Source organism: Bos indicus x Bos taurus, chromosome 5, assembly GCF_003369695.1.
Source record: "Bos indicus x Bos taurus breed Angus x Brahman F1 hybrid chromosome 5, Bos_hybrid_MaternalHap_v2.0, whole genome shotgun sequence".
Classification (NCBI taxonomy): Eukaryota; Metazoa; Chordata; class Mammalia; order Artiodactyla; family Bovidae; genus Bos; species Bos indicus x Bos taurus.
The window spans coordinates 97,634,134-97,655,208 of record NC_040080.1 but is presented as its reverse complement, the minus strand read 5'-3'; the positions used below and the strand labels follow the sequence as shown (position 1 = coordinate 97,655,208).

At 42.8% G+C, this 21,075-nt stretch overlaps 1 protein-coding gene and 1 pseudogene across 2 annotated transcripts in view; both read left to right on the top strand.

Annotated features, from left to right (window-relative positions):
• Window positions 1-21,075, top strand: part of PLEKHG7 (pleckstrin homology and RhoGEF domain containing G7) — an 83,456-nt gene that overhangs the window by 42,231 nt on the left and 20,150 nt on the right. For both annotated transcript variants that reach the window (XM_027543173.1, XM_027543174.1), the window contains 4 exons: window positions 623-718; window positions 1,554-1,655; window positions 5,537-5,650; window positions 20,625-20,799. In XM_027543173.1, the coding sequence (XP_027398974.1) occupies window positions 623-718; window positions 1,554-1,655; window positions 5,537-5,650; window positions 20,625-20,799 (487 nt within the window). The remainder of the gene's footprint in view (window positions 1-622; window positions 719-1,553; window positions 1,656-5,536; window positions 5,651-20,624; window positions 20,800-21,075) is intronic.
• Window positions 978-1,078, top strand: LOC113893831 (annotated as a pseudogene).

The window sequence follows — 21,075 nt, the reverse complement described above, 5'->3', positions numbered from 1 at the left end:
ACATTGATCTCTCTTTAGTTTATTGAATGAGGGACAGGTTATCTGTGAGGATTGTAGTTTTTTTCTTGACTTGCTGTAGTTTTCCTATTGTAGGAAAACATCAAGTAACAGTAACATAAAGCCTCTCTTAATGTTTCATCAATATTTAATGGCTCTATAAAAATCTAAACATCTTACAAGTTATCAGATATTCACTCATTAGTTCTCTTTTCAATTTCCTGAAAGTAAAGGACATTTAAGTCTTTTGTAGAGAAAGGAATAAATAAAAACTGAGAATGAATGTTGTTTTAGTCTCAAGTAAGTACTGCTGGCAAGAAGAGAACCTTGGAGATTTCTCTGGCACTGGGAAGAGAGAAAGCCTGCTTGAACAAATTATGTTCTACAGGAATATTGGTGGGGCTCTCACAGCAACGACTACTTCATACAGAAGAGCACATTTCCCATATGTTCTATGGAGCTTAAATGTCATCATTTGTGTTTAGCACAATTCCTAACCATTGAAAATACTGATCTCTAAGTTGTTTTGTAAAATTATACTCAGGAGGTTTATGTTTAATGTTCTTGCAAAGGGCAAATATCAAAATTGAAAAGCAAAAAGTGATGTGTGTTTTATTTCTTTAAGATCTTCATGAATACATTAAAATATCTACAGACTCATGAATATCTCCTGGATGTGGATTTATGGAGACTTTTTGCAAACCTGGAGGAGCTAAGTCAGGTGAGCCAAAGTAGAAAGATTCCAGTAGCCATGTTTTAAAAATCACCAGAGGACTGTGAAAATTTATGCTTGTCTCTTTTTGTGGTTTGTATTCCATGTTGGTGTATGGAATATTGTTTCTTCCATATTCCTTCTCCATATAGTCTTACGGTCGGGAGTTCAGGTTAATAAGAAGGAAATCTTTCCAATAGATTGCAGCCATCAGTTAGCCTTCAGTAACATTTCAATTCTTCTGTGGTTATTTAAGAAAATAATCATAATGCTCAGTTCATCACGTGTACTAAAATTGGAATGAGACAAAGATCAGCATGGATTTTGTGCAAGAATGGCACACAAATTCAGGAAATGTTCCATGTTTTTTCTAGAGTACAAGTTATGGAACCCCTTCTAGAAGTACATACCTTCTAGTGTATACTCAGGAACACATCTTGTTTACTGCTTTATCCAGAAGACCTCAGTGCCTCGTGCATAGAAGGACTGAATAAGTAATGTTGGGTACATGAGTTTCCTCAATAAATAATGTTGAATACAAAGAAAGAGAAAAACATGTTCCTAAGTGCCCCATCATCATAAATGATTAGTCTCAAATGAATGTTCTTTATCACATATATTATAAATAAAAGCTATCTTTCCTCTAAAAAGGAGGAGAAGAGAGATAGTACAGGAATTCATTTATAAGAAAATATATTAGAGAGTAGAGGAAAATAAATCTTTAAATTTTGCCAGGGAGATAAATTGGAAGTAGGAGGCATCTGTAGGAACAAAATTTGAAGTTCACCGGATATTTATTTCTTACCCACCCCTTACCTCTGTTTTCCTTTCTCCCTGGCCCTAGACAAGCTTTGGTTTTGTGAACAGTCTTTTCCGTATCTTCAAGGACTACATTGACATTTGTGAGACTTCACCATCGTTGGATTTTATTTCTGTGCTCACAAAGGTAAAATCCTCTTTGGGATATCTCAGCTTCTGTGTAATAAATTCACCCACCTCTCAGGATGGTTGTTTATATTTTCTCAACCATCATCATCATTATTTCTGGGAAAGTTCTGCCAACACCCTCCCACAAGGGAAACATCCCTTTCTCCACCAATCAACATTTTCAAAAATAAGTCTCAGATTCTGTTTTTCCATTGTTATCTCTCCTGTGTGAGCTTTATTAATACAAAATCTGCATGCATGGAAAAGCCATTTCCAAGTCTGTTTTTCAAATGACTTCAATTTAAAGCAATATTCACAGCAATAGTTTGTGCAGGCTAATTACATGGTTCAGTAGTTATTCTAACTAAAGTGCCAGGCTTTCTGAAAGGAATAAAATAAACCTTCAAATCCATCAGCACCCTTAATAAGACTCCTGTGTATTCAAGGAGGAGGAAGGAGGAAGACTTGTACCCCTGGTCTGATAAATGCTATTTTTTATCTTGAGTAGATAATTTGAACTTTCTCCCCTACTTTGAGCTTTTTAATCCTGTTTCTATCTATGGCACCCCACTCCAGTACTCTTGCCTGGAAAATCCCATGGACTGAGGAGCCTGGTAGGCTGCAGTCCATGGGGTCGCTAGGAGTCAGACATGACTGAGCGACTTCACTTTCACTTTTCACTTTCATGCATTGGAGAAGGAAATGGCAGCCCACTCCAGTGTTCTTGCCTGGAGAATCCCAGGGACGGGGGAGCCTGGTGGGCTGCAGTCCGTGGGGTCGCTGAGAGTCGGACACGACTGAGCGACTTCAGTTTCACTTTTCACTTTCATGCATTGGAGGAGGAAATGGCAACCCACTCCAGTGTTCTTGCCTGGAGAATCCCAGGGACGGGGGAGCCTGGTGGGCTGCAGTCCGTGGGGTCGCTGAGAGTCGGACACGACTGAGCGACTTCACTTTCACTTTTCACTTTCATGCATTGGAGAAGGAAATGGCAGCCCACTCCAGTGTTCTTGCCTGGAGAATCCCAGGGACGGCGGAGCCTGGTGGGCTGCCGTCTATGGGGTTGCACAGAGTCGGACACGACTGAAGTGACTTAGCAGCAGCAGCAGCAGCAGGTTGTTATAATCCATTTAATCCATTTTTTAAAATATAGATTAAGATGTATTGACTTGTAAAAATTATACTCAGGTTTATGTTTAATGTTCTTGCAAAGGGCAAGTATCAAAATTGAAAAGCAAAAAGTAATGTGCATTATGAAGCACTTACATGTGGGGCTGATAACCTGTACATGATAATGTGCAGAATTAGACACACCCCTTACTTTGGGGGAGTTTTCATTCTAGTGGGAAAGAAATTAATCGACTAATGACACCAATGTTTATATAGTAAAATTGAGATTAGTGCTGGGGAAAAAAGATACATAGAAATTATGCAAGGAAACTTCTAGTTTGGGGCAGATGGTGAGGTCGTTACAGCTAGGAAATTCTTCCTGAGGCAATGATGCTTGAGGTGAGATATGAACAAGGACTATTTAGGAAGGCAAAACAAGCAGAAAACTAGGCATAAACTGGGGCGATCCTTCAATGAACTTTGAAAGCAGATTAGAATAAGAAAAGCTTTGAAAAACAGGAGAACGAATGTAAAGTGTTGGAAATCAGCTAAAATCTCAGGATCTCCCAATTCCTTTAGAGTCAGAGATTATTTTTTTTAGGACCACTGCATGCTACACATTTTTTATTTTTGTTAAAGGGCAGAGCCCTTAGTAAGTCAGATAATGAGCATGATTGTTTGGATGTGTGTTGGTTCAGGGTTTGAAGTCCCCTTGGTTTTCTTGATAATTTCTGTACTCTGTCAAGGGCTAGGACAACTGGCAGGCTCTCTCCACTTGGCTCCTTGGATTAACCTGGTCCATCTCCTTGGACTAACCTGGCCATCATCCTCTAATGGTGATGGGAAGAAGCACAAAAGAGCATCAACCCCCATTATAGATCCAAGTACATCATTCCTCTGCTGGTCTGGGAGAATTTCCAAGGGTGAGGGGTAGTTGCGGCTCTCTCTTGGGACATAAATGCTGTGGCAGACATATCTGGGAGTATTCATCTGAAGGCTGACGTTAGCAACAAGACCTGGCCCCCTAAAAATAGTTTTTAATTCAGTTTTTAGTGAATAGTCTGAAGAAATAACAACTTTTCATCAAACACGTAAGTAGTCTGTCTTAGTCTGCCCAGGCTGTGTAACAAAGTGCCACAAACTGGGCAGGTTGTAAACCACAGAAATCGACGTCTCACCGTTTTAGAGGGTGGACATCCAATAGCAGGGTGGCAGCCGGGTCATGTGAGGGCCCTCTTCTGGTCACAGACTTCTCATTGTATTCTTCACATAGCAGAGAGGGCCGGAGAGCTCGCCAGAGTCTCTCTTGTAAGGGCATTCATTTCATTCCTGGAGGCTTCTCCTTTGGGACCTCATCGTCTCCGGAAGGGTCCACCTCCTCCAATACCATCACCTTGGGGGTTAGGACTCAACACATGAGTTGGAGGGGGACACAGCTGTTCCGACCATAGCATACGTGTCCTCACAGCCTAGTGAAGCATGGACTCTTCACTGAAAGTCTGTAATGATAGCCATATATGAATGCGTCCTGATATGTTACAGATGTGCAAAGGTGGGCTGCAAAAGTTTTTCCTAAATTTAAAAAGGCCTGCGTCAGGTTAACTCAGTTGTGCCACGGAAAGAAACTCCAGCTCTTAGTGGCTTGGTTCACATCTCCATCACACCATGTTCTGCTCTGTCACTGTTTTCACTCTGGGACCCCTGCTGAATGAGCAGCCACCGCCTGGAATGTCACCCCCGCCCCTCCAGGGCAAAGACAGAAAAGACTGAGGCAGAACGCTCACTGACTCTTCAAGTTTCTGGCATATCTGTTCACGTTCATCAGCCTCAGAAAGTCCCATGGCCAGGCCTACCCTCAGTGGTAATTTAGATAATGTGAATGTGTGTGCTTGCACACTGGCCACCTGCCTTATTCTAATATAAATTTGATACGACTTAAGAATGTGCAGTCATTATAGCAAGTTTAAGACATTGCATAAGAATAGTGAAGAAAGGGAAAGGCAAGTGTAGATTAGGTAAAACAAGTACATAAAATGCTTGCTATGAAACAGCACACTTAATGAGGTGCCCCAGATTTGTTTTTTAGAGGCTGGCAGGAGAATCCAGTTTGTGGATATTTTTGCAGAAGATCTGATGAAAAGTTAGATGTTGTTACTTTAATCACATACTGTGAACACAGGCTTAGGCAGTGTCTGTTACCAGGTACCACGCGGCCTGTGTAGGCCTCAACAAAGCATAAGTGCAAGTAAAGGGTGAATTAAATCAACATGTCCCAAATAGAATTTTTTTTTAAAATATAGGCAAAAAAAGGCAGTTTATTGAGGAGTTGTTGTTCAGCCACTAAGTTGTGTCCAACTCTTTGCGACCCCACGAACTGCAGCACACCAGGCTTCCCTGTCCTTCACTATCTTCTGAGTTTGCTCTAACTCATGTCCATTGAATCGGTGATGCCTTCCAACCATCTCATCCTCTGTCACCCCCTTTCCTCCTGCCCTCAATCTTTCCCAGCATCAGGGTCTTTTCCAGTGAGTTGGCTCTGTGCATCAGCTGGCCAGAGTATTGGAGCTTCAGCTCCAGCATCAAGCTTCCCAGTTGAGGAGTTAATGGTTTATTTTGGGGGTACCATTGCTTAATAGTGTTTATTTTGACGATCACCTGCTTCTCTCCATGCACACATGATTGATAATGGTGTGTCCCCAACTTTCCCCACTTTGGTTACTGATAAAAGTGGAGAGCAGGTCTCTCTGCTTTTGCATGCTTTCACTCTCTCGTGCCCTTCTCCCCTTGCAGTATTTCCGAGGGAGCCTGTGTCAGAGCCACCAGACCTACTGCCTGAACTACTCAGCCGCTGTCTTTTATCTTGAGAGCCTGAAGCAGAGACATGACTTTGGAATTTATTTAAAAGTAAAGTACCTTTTTCTTTTATATTTTTCCTGAGACTCTTTGGATATAACAGATACTAGGAACTATTTATTAGATAGTTCTATTTATTAGATAGACCCAAATTAAATGGAACGGGAGGAAAATAAATGATCAGGCATACATTTTAACTACAAACCTACTTTCCTTAGGAACACATAATCCACTTCAGCATTAGGATTTTAAATAGTGCTTATCTGGAAACATTGTATCACCTAATGTCCCTCCTGACATTTTAACTGGGGATTTAAAATGTTTTATTTGTCCACTGGTTTTGTTTTTAGAAGAAATTAGTGAGAAAACTATAATAAGGATTGAGGCTTTATTTGTGATACACGTCTGGCTCTTGTAGGATTTGGTCCCAGCAAGGTCCTACTGCACAAAGCTTGGTGTACCACTACCGTGGTATTCTATGTGAGCGACCCCTCCTAGAGAACATCATAGCACCCAGCGTAAATGCTGCCCCTGAAGTTGTCCAGCATGGCAGCTGTGGGTCCCAAGCGTTATTCAGTACAGTCGCTCAGTCGTGTCTGACTCTTTGCAACCCCATGGACTGCAGCACGCCGGGCTTCCCTGTCCATCACCAACTCCCAGAGCCTACTCAAACTCATGTCTAACACGTCAGTGGTGCCATCCAACCATCTCATCCTCTGTCGGCCCCTTCTCCCGCCTTCAATCTCTCCCAGCATCAGGGTCTTTTCCAGTGAATCAGTTCTTTGCATCAGGTGGCCAAAGTACTGGAGTTTCAGCTGTAGCATCAGTCCTTCCAATGAATATTCTGGACTGATTTCCTTTCAGATGGACTGGTTGGATCTCCTTGCAGTCCAAGGGACTCTCAAGAGTCTTCTCCAACACCACAGTTAAAAGCATCAATTCTTCAGCAGTCAGCTTGCTTTATAGTCCAACTCTCACATCCATACATGACCACCGGTAAAACCACAGCCTTGACTAGACGGACCTTTGTTAACAAAGTAATGTCTTTGCTTTTTAATATGCTATCTAGGTTAGTCATAACTTTTTTTCCAAAGAGCAAGCGTCTTTTAATTTCATGGCTGCAGTCATCATCTGCAGTGATCTTGGAGCCCCCCAAAATAAAGTCTGTCACTGTTTCCACTGTTTCCCCATGCATTTGCCATGAAGTGATAGGACCAGATGCCATGATCTTTGTTTTCTGAATGTTGAGCTTTAAGCCAACTTTTTTCACTGTCAACTTTCACTTATATCAAAAGGCTTTTTAGTTCTTCTTCGCTTTCTGCCATTAGGGTGGTGTCATCTGCATATCTGAGGTTATTGATATTTCTCCTGGCAATCTTCATTCCAGCTTGTGCTTCATCCAGCTTGGCATTTCATATGATGTGCTCAGCATATAAGTTAAATAAGCAGGGTGACAATATACAGCCTTGACGTACTGCTCTGATTTGGAACCAGTCTGTTGTTCCATGTCCAGTTCTAACTGTTGCTTCCTGACCTGCATATAGGTTTCTCAAGAGGCAGGTCAGGTGGTCTGGTATTCCCATCTCTTTCAGAATTGTCAACAGTTTATTGTGATCCACACAGTGAAAGGCTTTGGCATAGTCAATGAAGCAGGAGATGGTTTTCTGGAACTCTTTCGCTTTTTCGATGATCCAATGGATGTTGACAACTTGATCTCTGGTCCCTCTGCCTTTTCTAAATCCAACTTGAACATCTGGAAGTTCATGGTTCATGTACTGTTGAAGCCTGGCTTGGAGAATTTTGAGCATTACTTTACTAGCGTGTGAGATGAGTGCAGTTGTGTGGTAGTTTGAGCATTCTTTGGCATTGCCTTTCTTGGGATTGGAATGAAAACTGACCTTTTCCAGTGCTGTGGCCACTGCTCAGTTTTCCAAATTTGTTGGCATATTGAGTGCAGCACTTTCACAGCATCATCTTTTAGGATTTGAAATAGCTCAACTGGAATTCCATCACCTCCTCTAGCTTTGTTTGTAGTGATGCTTCCTAAGGCCCACTTGACTTCACATTCCAGGATGTCTGGCTCTAGGTGAGTGATCACACGATTGTGATTATCTGGGTCGTGAAGATCTTTTTTGTACAGTTCTTCTGTGTATTCTTGCCACCTCTTCTTAATCTCTTCTGCTTCTGTTAGGTCCAAACTATTTCTGTCCTTTAAAGTGTCCATCTTTGCATGAGATGTTCCCTTGGTATCTCTAATTTTCTTGAAGAGATCTCTAGTTCCCATTCTGTTGTTTTCCTCTATTTCTTTGCATTGATCACTTAGGAAGGCTTTCTTATCTCTCCTATTCTTTAGAACTCTGCATTCAAATGGGTATATCTTTCCATTTCTCTTTTGCCTTTAGCTTCTCTTCTTTTCTCAGCTATTTGTAAGGCCTCATCAGACAACCATTTTGCCTTTGGGGATGGTCTTGATCCCTGCCTCCTGTACAGTGTCACGAACCTTTGTCCATAGTTCTTCAGGCACTCTGTCTATCAGATCTAATCACTTGAATTTATTTGTCACTTCTACTGTATAATCGTAAGGGATTTGATTTAGGTCATACCTGAATGGTCTAGTGGTTTTCCCTACTTTCTTCAATTTAAGTCTGAATTTGGCAGTAAGGAGTTCGTGATCTGAGTCACAGTCAGCTCCTAGTCTTGTTTTTGCTGACTGTATAGAGCTTCTCCATCTTTGGCTGCAAAGAATATAATCAGATTTCGGTATTGACCATTGGTGATGTCCATGTGTAGAATCTTCTCTTGTGTTGTTGGAAGAGGATGTTTGCTATGACCAGTGTGTTCTCTTGGCAAAACTCTGTTAGCCTTTGAACTGCTTCATTTTGTACTCCAAGGCCAAATTTGCCTGTTACTCCAAGTGTTTCTTGACCCTACTTTTGCATTCCAGTCCCCTATAATGAAGAAGACATCTTTTTTGGGTGTTAGTTCTGGAAGGTCTTGTAGGTCTTCACAGAACCATTCAACTTCAGCTTTTCAGCATTACTGGTCAGGGCATAGACTTGGATTACTGTGACACTGAATGGTTTGGCTTGGAAACGAACAGAAATCATTCTGTCATTTTTGAGATTGCATCCAAGTACTGCATTTTGGACTCTCTTGTTGACTGTGATGGCTATTCCATTTCTTTTAAGGGATTCTTGCCCACAGTAGTAGATATAACGGTCATCTGAGTTAAATTCACCCATTTCAGAACAGGAGATTTGTGCTCGGGAACTTCAGTGTTTGCAAATAAGCAAAACTGGAAAAAATTTTCCTAGACTTCTCTACTTCCTTTGACCACCACCCACTCCCCTGCCCCCGCTGGTTTTTTGAGGGTTTTATTTTGACATATCTTTAGTCTGAAATGTACCTTTCAGTATTATGCCACAGCTCTTTTTATGACCCAAGAAAATGGTCCGTGCCTTTCCAGAAACCCATGCAGCTACAAGAAGCACCTACCAGAGCATCACCTCAGAGCCGTAGGAGGAACAGCCACCACACAGAGCAACCAGTAACTTTCAGCTGTGAATCAGAGCATCTTTGCCATGGCCAGAATGTGCCAGGAAACCTGGGCGTGGCATGAACGATGTTGGGAAGAGCCATGGCCCTATTTTAGTAGCTTTAGCCTTTCGGTGTTTTCTTTGGTACTCAAACCAAAACCTGAAAGCTTGTTAGATTTCATGAATAATCTTGTTGCAAAATTTGTCTCTGGAAGCTGTTGGATGAGACTCCTTGCCTGAGACTCCTTGGCAGAGTCTTCCAGACTCCTCCCCAGACTGGGGAGAATCCAGGTTCATTCCTCTCCCTCCCAAGCTAGCACAAGGTTCAGACACCATTTTCAAATAACTGTGGAAAATCCCTTAACAATTGTGACACAGAAGTTTACATGTATGAGGTATATATAGCATCCAAAGATATTTAGGAAAAAAAATGGAGGATGCACTGATATAATGATAACATGTAATACTTTTATAAGCATCATGCTCTGCCAAGCACTTTCTCAAACTTTCTCTTTTAAATCTTACCACAGATCTATGAAGTTGATTACATTGTGTCCCCACATGTCCCTGAGACTCAGAAAGGTTGTGTGACCTTTGTAAGATCACATGACCAATAGGTGGCAATAAAAGAACCTGGATAAAGGTCTTCAGGCAAAATACTCCAATGCACTTTACGCCCAGGGCTATTTACAACTCCTCAGGGCTACTTCCTGTTGCAAAGGAACGCTTAGCATCATGAAACAAAGGTTGAAGGGTCAGGGAGAGGCTTTGGGAGGGCTTGGAGGTAAATCTGCCTTCCACAGCCCCAGAGCACAGAACAAAACTTCATCACAGATAATTAATAATAATAATATATAATGATTATACATACAATAATAATGATACAAATACAAAAATGATAATACTAAAAGTGACTAGTTCGCAAGCTTTGCCTATGGCTGGGCACTATGCTGCATGCTAATCATCTCTGATTTCTCTGTCTGCACAATAAACCCTGTAGGATTTGATGTTATCCTCATTTTTCAGGAGCTTAGAAGAATTTAGCAACTTGCTTAAAGTTTGTTCAGGGCAGGAAAGTGAAAGTGAAGTTGCTCAGTCGTGTCCGACTCTCTGCGACCCCGTGGACCGTAGCCTACCAGGCTCCTCGGTTCTCCTAGGCTTTGACGTAAATGTTGTTGGAAAACTTAACATCTCTGTGGGCTTCCCTGGTGGCTCAGACAATAAAGAATCTGCCTGCAGTGCAGGAGACCCAGGTTCATTCCCTGGGTCAGGAAGATCCCTTGGGAATCCCAAGGGAATGGCCACTCACTCCAGTATTCTTGCCTGGAGAATTCCATGGAGAGAGGAGCCTGGTGGGCTACAGTCCATGGGGTCACAGAGTCAGACAGAATTGAGCAGCTAACACACTTTCACTTAACATCTTTGTCATTTTATGGACTGCCTGGAATTGGGCTCTGGTTGCACTGGGGTGAATTTACTCTCTACACCATGTGGGGCTGGTTTTTGTAAATATCTGTACATTATCTTTATGGGCATTGACAAGAGTAGAATTTCCCTCACTTTTTCAGTCAGTCAAAGTGATGCAGAGAAGACACTGGGGAACTTCCATAGTGGTCTAGTGGTTAAGAATCTGCCTGCCAATGCCGGGGACATAGGTTTGATCCCTGAACTGGGAAGATCCCACATGCCACAGGGCAGCTAAGCCCACATGCCAGAGGGCAACTAAGCCCAAGCTCCCTGGAGCCCATGCTCCACAAGAGAAGCCACCCCAATGAGAAGCCCATGCCCAGCAACTAGAGACTAGCCCCTGCTTGCCGCAACTGGAGAAAGCCCACACAGTGTAACGAAGACACCCAAAAAAAGACACTCCAACACAGCTAGAAAAAGTCAGAAAACAAGACCCTGGGAATTGGTACCAGGTCTCTCTGCTAGTCTTTGCTCGATTAGCAGCTGCTGACGAATCTATCTACTGCAGACTGAATATTCAAGACATGTCAGGCATTGTTGTCAGCACTGTGTGGATTGTCTCCTTAAAACCTCTCATCACCCGGTTAAGGCAACTCTTGTTATCCACACTTCACAGATGAGGACGTAAGTAGATTTCCCAAGTTCCCAAGAATCATGGGTGTCCAAGACCGTGGTCGCATCCCACCAAGACAGGTTAATGAGGAGAACAAGGTTTTATTTGGGCCCCTCAATCCATTTCACTCTTCCCCTGAACACATTGGATTTGTAATGATTTATGTATAAATTATATCAATATAATTTTATAAATTATAAGATTTATGTGTAAATTTACTGTTTGCTTATTATATATAGTTAACTTACAATGTTGTATTTCTGGTGTGCAGCAAAGTGATTCAGTTTTACATATATATAATACTTTTTCATATTCTTTTCTATTATAATTTATTATGAGATATTGAATATAGTGTCCTATGCTGCACAGTAGGACCTTGTTGGTTATCAAAGCTTGTAAGTTTGATAAGGTCCCATTGGTTTATTTTTGTTTTTATTTCTGTTGCTTTGGGAGACTTGACCTAAGAAAACATTGTTACAGTTTATATCAAAGAATGTTTTTCCTATGTTCCCTTTTAGGATTTTTATGGTGTCCTGTCTTATATTTACTTTTTTTTTTTCCTTATATTTAAGTCATTAAGCCATTTCAAGTTTATTTTTGTGTAGGGTGTAAGGGAGTGTGCTAACCTCATTGATTTACATGTAGCTGTCCAGCTTCCCCAACACCATTTGCTGAACAGACTATGTTTTCTCTATTGTATACTCTTGCCTCCTTTGTCAAAGAGTAATTGACCATAGGTGCATGGGTTTATTTCTGGGCTTTCTATCATGCTCCATTAATCTATGTATTTGTCTTTTGTGCCAGTACCATACTGTTCTGATGACTGTAGCTTTGTAGTATAGTCTGTAGTCAGGGAGTCTGATTCTTCCAGTTCCATTTTTCTGTATCAAGATTGTTTTGGCCATTTGGGATCTTTTGTGTTTCCATACAAATTATAAAAGTTTTTGTTCTAGTTCTATAAAAAAACGCCACTGGTAGTTTGATAGAGATTGCACTGAATCTGTAGATTGCTTTGGGGTCATATAGTCATTTTGACAATATTGCTTCTTCCAATCCAAGAACACAGTGTATCTTTCCATCTGTTTATGTCATCTTTGATTTCTTATATCAGCATCTTATAGTTTTCAGAATACAGATCTTTTGGCTCTTTAGGTAGGTTTATTCCTAGGTATTTTATTCTTTTTGATGCAATGGTAAATGAGATTGTTTCTCTAATTTCTCTTTCTGGTCTTTTGTTGTTAGTTTATGAAAATACAACAGATTTCTGTGTATTAATTTTGTGTCCTGCAGTTTTACCAAATTCATTGAGAAACTCTAGCATTTTTGTGGTAACATCTTTAGCATTTTCTGTATATTGTATCCTGTCATCTGCAAACAGTGACATTTTTACTTCTTTTCCAATTTGAATCCCTTTTATTTCTGTTTCTTTTCTGATTACCTTGGCTAGGACTTCTAAAACTAAGGTTGAATAAAAGTGGCAAGAATGGACATCTTTGACTTGTTCCTGATCTTAGAGGAAATGCTTTCAGCTTTTCACTTTTGCAAATGTTAATATATGGCCTTTATTATGTTGAGGTAGGTTTCCTCTGTGCCCACTTTCTGGAGAGTTTTTGGTTTTTTTTTTTTAATAATAAATGGATGTTACATTTTATCCAATGCTTTTTCTGCATCTGTTGAGATGATCATGGGGGGTTTTTTGTCTTTTCTTTTGTTGATGTGGTGTATTGCTTATGTTGAACTGTCCTTGTGACTCTAGGTTGAATCCAGCTTGATTGTGTATATTATTATCCTTTTTACTTGCGGTTGTATTTGGTTTGCTGAATTTTGTTGAGAATTTTTATATTTGTATTCATCAAAGATAGTGACCTATAATTTTCTTTTTTCATATGGTCTTTTCCTGGTTTTGGTATCAGAGTGATGGTAGCTTCATAGAATGACTTTGGGAAATCCCCTACTCTTCAGTCTTAAAGAAGACTTTGAAAAGGATTGGTATAAGTTCATTGTATGTTTGGTAGGATTCCCCAGCAAACTCATTGGATCTTAGACTTTTCTTTGCAGGGGGTTGTGTTGTTTTTTTTTTTTTTTTTAGTTTCAGCAAACATGCATGGGCTTAATTGCCATGAGGCATGTGGAATCTTCTCAGACCAGGTTTCAAACTCATGTCCCTGCATTAGCAGGCAGATTCTTAACCACTGGACCATTAGGGAAGTCTGAGAGCTTTTTTATTATTGTTATTAGAGATTATATTTCACTTCTAGTGATCAATCTGTTTAAATTACTTATCTCTTCTTGATTCTGTTTTGGTGGGCTGTGTGTCCCTAAAAACTTATCCATTTCTTCTAGGTTGTCCAGCTTGTTGGTATATAATTCTTTGTAGTAGTCTCCCACAGATTTTTGTATTTCTGCAAAATCAGTTATTGTGCTTCCTCTTTCATTTCTTGTTTTATTTTGGTCCTTTCATTTCTTCTTGGTGAACCTGGCCAGAGTTTGTGAATTTTGTTTTGTCGCTGTTGTTTTACTCATTAAATCATGTCTGACTCTCTTGCCACCCTGTGGACGATAGCCTTCCAGGCTCCTCTGTCCATGGGATTTCCCAGGCAAGAATACTGGAGTGGGTTGCCATTTTCTTCTCTAGGGGAATCTTCCTGACCAGGGATCAGACCCACATCTTCTGCATTGCAGGCAGATTCTTTACCACTGAGCCTCCAGGGAAGCCCCAATTTTGTTTCCCCTTTCAAAAAACCAGCTCTTGGTTTCATTGGTTTTGTTTTGTTTTCTATTTTCTGATCTCTATTCTATTTCTTCCTCTCTGACTTCTTATTATTTCCTTCCTTATGCTGACTTTAGGCTTTATTTGTTCATTTCTTTCCAGTGTTAGGTTAGATTGTAGATCAGCTCACTTTATATTATCCCATAAATCTCATGTATTTTCTTGTTTTCATTTAACTTTCTGTCTACATTTCTGATTGATTTCCATTACTATTCTGTCTTATTGATCAGTTATTTGCCCTACATTGTTTTTTAAATACATTTATTTATTTATGGCTGTGCTGAGTCTGTGTTGTTGCACAGGCTTTTGTCCAGTTGTGGTGAGTGGGGGCCGCCCTCCAGTTGTGGTGCGTGGACTTCTCATTGCCGTGGCTTCTCTTGTGGAGCACGGGCTCTAGGGCATGCGGGCTTCCGTGGTAGAGGTGTGTGGGCTCAGCAGTCGTGATGTGCAGGCTCTAGAGCGCTGGCTCATTACTTGTGGTACACAGGCTCGGTTGATCCACAGCATGTGAAATCTCCCTGGATCAGGGATCAAACCCATGTCTCCTACATCAGCAGGCAGATTCTTTTACTGCTGAGCCATCAGGGAAACCCTGCATTGTTCAGTTTGTTATTTATTGCCTTTAGCTTGCCTTCATCTCAGCATATACATTTTCTCATTTTAATTGGTTTCTCTTTGTAGTTTCTATTGGTAGTTCCTCGCTAAAGTGATCTGCATTTCTCTCAATGCCCTTCCTTAATTTGTTAGTTGTTGCTTTCTTTTCGTAACGGTACTGATTTTTTGGCTGTGCTGAGTTCATTGCCGTGACCAGAGGCTCGTGTCTAGTTGTGGTGCGTGGGCTTCTCATTGTGGTGGCTTCTCCTGTTGCAGAACACAAGCTGTACCAAGGGCAAGTGGGTTTGGTAGTTGCAGCACGAGGGCTCGGTAGCATGTGGCACGTGGGCTCTGTAGTTGCTTCATGACTCCAGATCAGGGATCAAACCCATGTCTCCTGCATTGGCAGGTGAATTCTTCACCACTGAGCCACCCAGGAAGCCTTATCTTCTTTTTGAACTCAGAATCTGGTAGCGCATTCTGTTTTACTGGAGATTTCTCCTGTCCTGTTTTTGGAAATAGTTCCTCTGTTTCTTGGTTTCAGTTTTATTTCTTTGCCCCTGGATTTAGGAGAAACAGTAATTTCTATGGTCTTGAAGAGTTGTTTTTATGTAGGAGCATCCTTGTGTAGTCTGAGCCTTAATATTTTTGGTGCAAGGGCTGCATCTAGTATGGGTGCCTGCTGTTTCTTTCCTCCTGTATGCTGGTTGTTATCCCCTTCACAGGGAGTGTGATTGTTTTTGTGGTGACCAGAGCCTGCGCTGGAAGTTGAGCAGAGCCTCCTATTTGGTCTGTGGTTGTCACAGCTTTGTTGGGAGCACAGTCTGCTCCCCAGTTGGAGTAGAAGCCCCCCACATCATCTTGTTTCTGAACTGCGGTGTGAGGTCGGCAGTCCTGGAGCATTACCACTAGGGGAGGAACCATGAGTATTCCTCATCAGGAGCTGTCCACTGAAGTGCACTCCATGGTGTCTGTCACCCCCGTGTGTGCCTCCAGAGTACACGGTTGTTGGCATGGCCCTCACCTCCTCCTCAGCCATGGGAATGCAGGCTGTTGGCCTGGATGTCCCTCAAGTGCTGTGCTCGTAAAGCCACCAGCTCAGATCTGCAGGCACAGATTCCCTGAAGTCAGGCCCCAGGACCTTTCTTAGCTGCCCATAGTCATGCTCCTCGACCCCCTCAGAGCTACGGGACGAGTGCAGACCCTGGCCCCACCTCCACGTACATGGACCCACAAAACTCGCAGCTGCTGACTCTGGATTTGCCCCAGCTATGGGAGCATCAGTCCTCTGCTGGGATGTCCCACAGTCACTTAGCTTACAAAGGCACCGGCCGCAGCATAAATCCACTACAGTCGCAAAGTCTCCTGATAAGGCTCAGATTTCAGCCCCACCTCTGTGTGGGGCAACAGCAGGCACTCATGTGTTCACAGAGCCCTGCCCACTGTGAGCACTCTGTGGGGCTGCTCTGCTGTGAACCCACCTCTCCCTTCAGGTGCTTCTTATCAAGAGGGCTTCTGTAGTAGATCCAAGTTTCATCCCGCACACAGCCCCAGTTGCCACCCAGTCCACACTCTGGCCCCTTCAGGCTTTCTCTGCACGGCCACCCCCAGTCCTCTGCCCAGATCTGTCCTCTGAAACCCAAGATTCAGCACCTAGCCCCGACCCGCACTCGCAGACACATGAATGGAGCTGGGGAGTGCAGCAAGGTGGCCGAGACCAGGTGTGCTGGTCTCTCTTTTCTGCCTGCTGAAGCCAATTGCTGCACTCTTCTCTGAGCCTCTGACGCTTCCGTTCTGTTCCGGCTGATCTATGCAGCAAAGTTTGTTCCTAGGGCAAGGAACCTTTCCTCTTTCGCAGCTCTCTCCCAGGAGTACAGGTCCTATCCCATCCTCCCTTGTTGCATGGTGATCTTCCTGGCAGTTTTCGTTGTATGAGCTCTTCCGCCAGCAATTTCAGTAGGTATTCTGTGAGAACTGGTACACGTGTAGATGTATTTTTTATGTACTTGTGGGAGTTAGCAAGGTCTGTGTCCTTCTATTCCACGATCTTGATCTTCCAACTATATACAAATTTATTTATTATCAAGCTGAAGCAGATTCCACTCATCTAGACCCATCCAGGAAAAGGACTTTTATATCCCATTTCTCATGACAGAGTTTCTTTTCTTTCCCTAATAGACATGAAAAGTAAAGCCAACAGAGAAATGGAAGAAAAAGTTATAGGTTCACTTTTAAATCATCAAATGTCTTTTCTTTTTTTCACTCTTCTGAGACCTTTCAAAACACTATAAATATTTTGTGTATCTCTGCCTGGATTTTTGTCTAAATTATTTACCACTGGTATTTCTTTTCTGATTGCTATCTGAGGGAGATTCAGTGCTTTTCTATTTACCCTGAACACCAGTGGGTGCTGGCCACCAGAACTGTTGCCCACGGCATAGAAATTTGGAGCAGTGACCCGGGGCTGTGTGTTTTGAGGGAATCCCTCACTGCTGATGAGAAATGAATTACTGGAGCTCCCCAGCTTCCCACGAGGACCAGCAGGTAGTGCTGGAATGCTGCTGCCAGTGACTCAGCACAGAAATCAGCCACTAAATCTCTGGGAGTTGGTGATGGACGGGGAGGCCTGGTGTGCTGCAGTCCATGGGGTCGCAAAGAGTTGGACACGACAGAGCAACTGAACTAAACTGAAGGCCACAGATGACGACGGCCTTCCCACACCTCTTTCCTCCACTCCTTCTGTTCCTAGCTCTTTGGTGGCTGCAGTCTCTGCTTCCTTCATTCCTTCAACCCTAGTGAGGATCACAATCATTTTGAGCTGGATGAAAACTAGGAAGTCATCTAATACCTGCTCCCATTTTATAGAAGAGGAGTCTGAGGTGCAGGGAGGGGAGGCGGTCCCTCAGCCTTAAAGCCTGGCCCCTAGAGCTCCGTCCTCTGTGCCCCTCTGGCCTCACTTTTCTGACCTGCCATCTGTAGGTGGGGAAGTGGGAAAGATCATGCATGGCAGAATTCCCGTAAAGAAGAGTCCTGGAAGTTTTTAGAAGAAATGTGATATAGCTGTTAGGGTAGGAGGGTATGGAAGACAAGGACAATTGCAAAGCTTGAGGCTAGGAGAGAAAAGGGGGAAAGTTGGAGAAGGGAAGAGAGGGGAAAAAAGAGAAAGCGCTCTCTTCCAAAGAAAAGAATGGAGCCAGCAAAATGGGGTGGTGGGTAGTGGCTGTGGCTTTCACACGTGTTCTTGTTGTCACTAAGCTGTGTCCAGTTCTTCACAACCCCGTGGACTGCAGCATGCCGGCTTCCCTCTCCTTCACTATCTCCCAAAGTTTGCTCAAATCATGTCCGTTGAGTCGATGATGCCATCCAACCATCTCATCCTCTGTCGTCCCCTTCTTCTCCTGCCTTCAATCTTTCCCAGCATCAGGTTCTTTTTCAGTGAGTCAGCCCTTTGCATCAGGTGGCCAAAGTATTGGCACTTCAGCATCAGCATCAGTCCTTCCAATGAATGTTCAGAATGTTTATTTCTTTTAGGATTGACTGGTTGGATCCCCTTCTTGTCCAAGGGACTCTCAAGAGTCTTCTCCAACACCACAGCTCGAAAGCATCAATTCTTGGGTGCTCAGCCTTCTTTATGGTCCAGCTCTCACATCTGTACATGACTACTGGAAAAACCACAGCTTTGACCATATGGACCTTTGTCAACAAAGTGATGTCTCTGCTTTTTAACCTGCTGTCTAGGTTTATCATAGCATTTTTTCCCTAGGAACAAGCATCTTTTAATTTCATGGCTGCAGTCACCATCACAGTGACTTTGGAACCCAGGAAAATAGTCTGTCACTGTTTCCATTTTTTCCCCACCTGTTTGCCATGAAGTGATGGGACAGGATGCCATTGATCTTCGTTTTTTGAATGTTAAGTTTTAAGCCAACTTCTTCACTCTCCTCTTTTACTTTCACCAAAAAGCTCTTTAGTTCCTCTTCACTTTCTGCCATTAAGGTGGTGTCATCTGCATATCTGAGATTATTAATATTTGTCCTGGCAGTCTTGATTCCAGCTTGTGATTCATCCAGCCGAGCATTTCTCATAATGTGCTCTGCATAGAAGTTAAACAAGCAGAGTGACAATATACAGCCTTGATGTACTCCTTTCCCAGCTTTGAACCAATCCATTATTCCATGTCTGGTTCTAACTGTTGCTTCTTGACCTGCATATAGGTTTCTCAGGAGGCAAGTAAGGTGGTCTGGTATTCCCATTTCTTTAAGAATTTTCCAGTTTGCTGTGATCAACACAGTTAAAGGCTTTAGTGTAGTCAATGAACCAGAAGTAGATGTTTTTCTGGAATTCCTTTGCTTTCTCTATGGTCTAACAAATGTTGGCAATTTGATCTCTGGTTCCTCTGCCTTTTCTGAATCCAGCTTTAGCATCTGGAAGTTCTTGGTTCATGTACTATTGAAGCCTAGCTTGAAGGATTTTGAGCATTACCTTGCTAGCATGTGAAATGAGTGCAATTGTGCAGTACTTTGAACATTCTTTGGCATTGCCTTTCTTTGGAATTGGAATAAAACACCTTTTTCAGTCATGCAGCCACTGCTGAGTTTTCCAAATTTGCTGTCATATTGAGTGCAGCTCTTTTACAACATCATCTTTTGGGATTCTAAGTAGTTCAGCCAGAATTCTATCACCTCCACGAGCTTTGTTCCTAGTAATGCTTCCTAAGGCTCACTTGACTTCACACTCCAGAATGTCTAGCTGTAGGTTAGTGATCACACCATCTTGATTATTTGGGTCATTAAGACCTTTTTGATACAGTTCTTCTGTGTATTCTTACTACCTCTTACTATCTTCAGCTTCCGTTAGGTCCCATACTGTTTCTGTCCTTTATTGTTACTATCTTTGCATGAAATGTTCCCTTGGTATCTCTGGTTTTCTTAAAGAGATCTCTAGTCTTTTCCCATTCTGTTGTTTTCCTCTATTTCTTTTCATTGTTCACTTAGGAAGACTGTTATCTCTCCTTGCTGTTCTTTGGAGCTCTGCATTCCTTTTCTCCTTTGCCTTTCACTTCTTGTCTCAGCCATTTGTAAGGCCTGACTTGTAGCTGCCTGCCAAGTCGCTTCAGTGGTGTCCGACTCTGTGCGACCCCATGGACTGCAGCCTACCGGGCTTCTCCGTCCATGGGATTCTCCAGGCAAGAACACTGGAGTGGGTTGCCATTTCCTTCTCCAATGCATGAAAGTGGAAAGTGAAAGTGAAGTCACTCAGTCGTGTCTGACTCTTAGCGACCTCATGGACTGCAGCCTACCAGGCTCCTCCATCCATGGGATTTTCCAGGCAACAGTACTGGAGTGGGGTGCCATTGCCTTCTCCTGACTTGTAGCAGTACTTACTAAAATTTCCTTTCATGTCTTCCCCATTGCATGTACACCTGGCAGCCGCCTCCTTGAACAAACTCTCCCTGTTGACAACCGTCTGTGTCTTTTTTCTTCTCATCTCTCTTCTATATGATGTAGATCGGTTTAGCCTCTTCACCTTCATTTTCTCATTATCCTGATTCCCTCCAACAGAGGCGAGTTAAGGAACTCACCCAACAAGCAAGACTCCTTCCTTTTCCTTCTTCCCCCCCAGTGTTGATTCTCAGTTTTCCTAACTGCACTGCAGCAAAGGAGGAAGCAGAGCTGGCAAACCCAGAAATCAACCCCGAGGGCCCAGGAGGAGGAAAAGGGAAAACCACAGTCGGTCAGAAGGGTGAACAAGGCTGGAATGTGTGTATAATACTTCGTAAGCACATTGCAAAAAAATAAACCCATTTGAGATTCTGAATTCAGTACTAGTAGATAAATGCTTGCTAAGACGGTTTAATATGGGATTTTCAAAAGCAAGATCTAGTCCTTCCAATGAATATTCAGTCCTTATACTTTTTCCCAGCAAGCTCACAGGTGTGCTGTCAGTACTGAGTGAGATCTCTTAAGGTTTGCTTGTGTCCAGATTCCTCAGTGTGCCCCAATAGGAGAAGCAGTGTTCTGACAGGCCTGGTTTTGCCTTCCCCAGTGGTGTGAGCAACATGACCAGTGCAGGCGCCTTCACCTGCCTGAGCTGCTCGTGGCACCGCTGCACAGGCTGACTCGATACCCCTTGTTGCTGAAGAATATCTGGAAAAGGAGTACAGACTCTACGGAGAAAATCATGATCTACTCCATCAAGGAAAAGGTGGAAAAGGCAATCCGTAAGTCCCTGAGATGAGGGACCCAGAGCTCCAGTGTCAGCTTTAGTCAAAGAGTTGGGGGGCCCTGTGGCTCCTGGGAACCAGCTGGGCTTCCATCCTAGGAGGTAATTCCATCGGCTTGAGGTCACTGGCTCTCGGAAATGTGGATTTGACTTTGAATTTGCAATGTAAATCAAACACACCCAAAACAATGGGCTCCACTCACATCCTGGCCAACCATGTGAGAACTCCTAACTCCTAAGGGGTCACGCAAGCCGTGGCTCCGTCTCCAAGGTT